Raw genomic sequence first — 1,921 nt, forward strand, 5'->3', positions numbered from 1 at the left:
TGCAAACGCATCGTAAATAGGTCGAGTATAATGGGTTTGAAGCTGGAAATCCCACTCAAAACCACTACAAGGCACTGTATGCTTTTTTCGTGAGTCAGCTTCTGCTTGAAGTTGCTTCTCATATTTAAATCGCAAGACTAACTCATATTGCTCAACGAACTGCTTTAGAGAGCTTCGTCCGAATATATAACCATAAAAAATGCAAGCATTGACTCACTTCTTTAGGTGGACATCATGCCAGCCCAAAAATAGTGATTTGGGAAGACAATGATCCATTTTTCCTTCTCCAAGTATAAATTATGAAACCATAGTCTATGTTGAAGCTCATATTTTTAAATGAAGGCATGCCATTTTTCCNGTGAGTCAGCTTCTGCTTGAAGTTCCTTCTCATATTTAAATCGCAAGACTAACTCATATTGCTCAACGAACTGCTTTAGAGAGCATCGTCCGAATATATAACCATAAAAAATGCAAGCATTGACTCACTTCTTTAGGTGGACATCATGCCAGCCCAAAAATAGTGATTCGGGAAGACAATGATCCATTTTTCCTTCTCCAAGTATAGATTATGAAACCATAGTCTATGTTGAAGCTCATATTTTTAAATGAAGGCATGCCATTTTTCCTCAAATTCATTGATAGTGATGTTGTTATAGATTATTGATTTAAATTCGGCCTTGGAAATCTTAAAGTCCCACACACCCTTAAGCTTTACATGCAACTTTGTCATGATGTGCCAAATACAGTACTTATGGATGGTGTCTGGAAGTACCTATGCAATTGCTGCCTTGATACTCTCACATTGATCAGTGAGGATAGCTGTTAGAGGTGCATTGCCCATTGTTGTCAGCCAAGTCGAGTAAACAAATTTGTATGTCTCAATATCCTTACTTGTGAGAAAAGCGTAACCCAAAAGAATAAACTGTTTGTGTCGATTCACACCAACAAAAGATGCAAATGGCATGCGCCATTGATTCACCAAGTAGGTTGAATCGAAACAAACAACATCACTAAACTCCCAATACGCATACTTACAATGTGTGTGAACCCACACTACGTTGCGAAGTCTACCAACATTCTCTGTGTGAATTACATAAAAAAATTCATCGTCCTTCATTTGCATTGACGTGAAGAATTTCTGTATTGTTGCAGCATCGCATGACAATGTCCTCATCCGGCGTTGTTGAAGAATGTAGTTTCGACAATCTTTCGGGGTGCATCCTATTCTATCAGGACCACCTGCTTGTACTTCTAAAAGTCTAATGCTTTTGGCAGGTCTAATTTCTACGATGTCATGGGATTCAAGGTTTCGTTTTAATGTGTTACTTATTTTCCTATGGCAATCAAAAAAATGTGACAAAGATGGTTGCAAATCATGGTTGTGCTTGACACAATTAACTCTACATTTGCAATCAACCATTTTACTATAATTCTTAGCAGTTGGTTTTTTACTCTTATCACAAGTAAATGAGATATACCTAGCGTATTCACAACCTCTCTTTTTTGAAGTCTTTTTAAGAACTCCAAAACCATTTAAACGACTATGTTCTTTATAAAATGTAAAAAGAGATTCAACACTACAAAAGACCATACCTACAACAGGGCCTACTATATATTGTTGGTCTGATAAATTATCATCATTGGTTGTATTTTTATGTTCATCACATTCTTCTTCAGCTTCATATTCCTGTCCGTCACTAACACTTATTGATTCCTCTTGCTCCGGTTGATTCATTTCTTCAAAAAGCATGCTAATAGCATCTTCATCATCACTGTGCAAATATGATTCAGGCCCATCGTATGCATCATCAGAATCTTCATGATGTTCATCATTTTGGTACAACAAACTATCATCCTCATCTAACCCCAAAACATTATTCAATACTTCGTTTAATTGACTATTCTGACTAGTCGATTTCAT

The 1,921-nt window shown here is 36.7% G+C and overlaps 1 protein-coding gene across 1 annotated transcript; it reads right to left on the minus strand.

The window, feature by feature from the left end:
• Nucleotides 1–772: 772 nt before the first annotated feature.
• On the minus strand, nt 773–1,921 carry LOC125865443 (protein FAR1-RELATED SEQUENCE 8-like). The gene has a single exon (XM_049545640.1). The coding sequence runs from the start codon at nt 1,919–1,921 to the stop codon at nt 773–775; it is 1,149 nt and encodes a 382-aa protein (XP_049401597.1).

Source organism: Solanum stenotomum, chromosome 5 (assembly GCF_019186545.1).
Source record: "Solanum stenotomum isolate F172 chromosome 5, ASM1918654v1, whole genome shotgun sequence".
Lineage (NCBI taxonomy): Eukaryota > Viridiplantae > Streptophyta > Magnoliopsida > Solanales > Solanaceae > Solanum > Solanum stenotomum.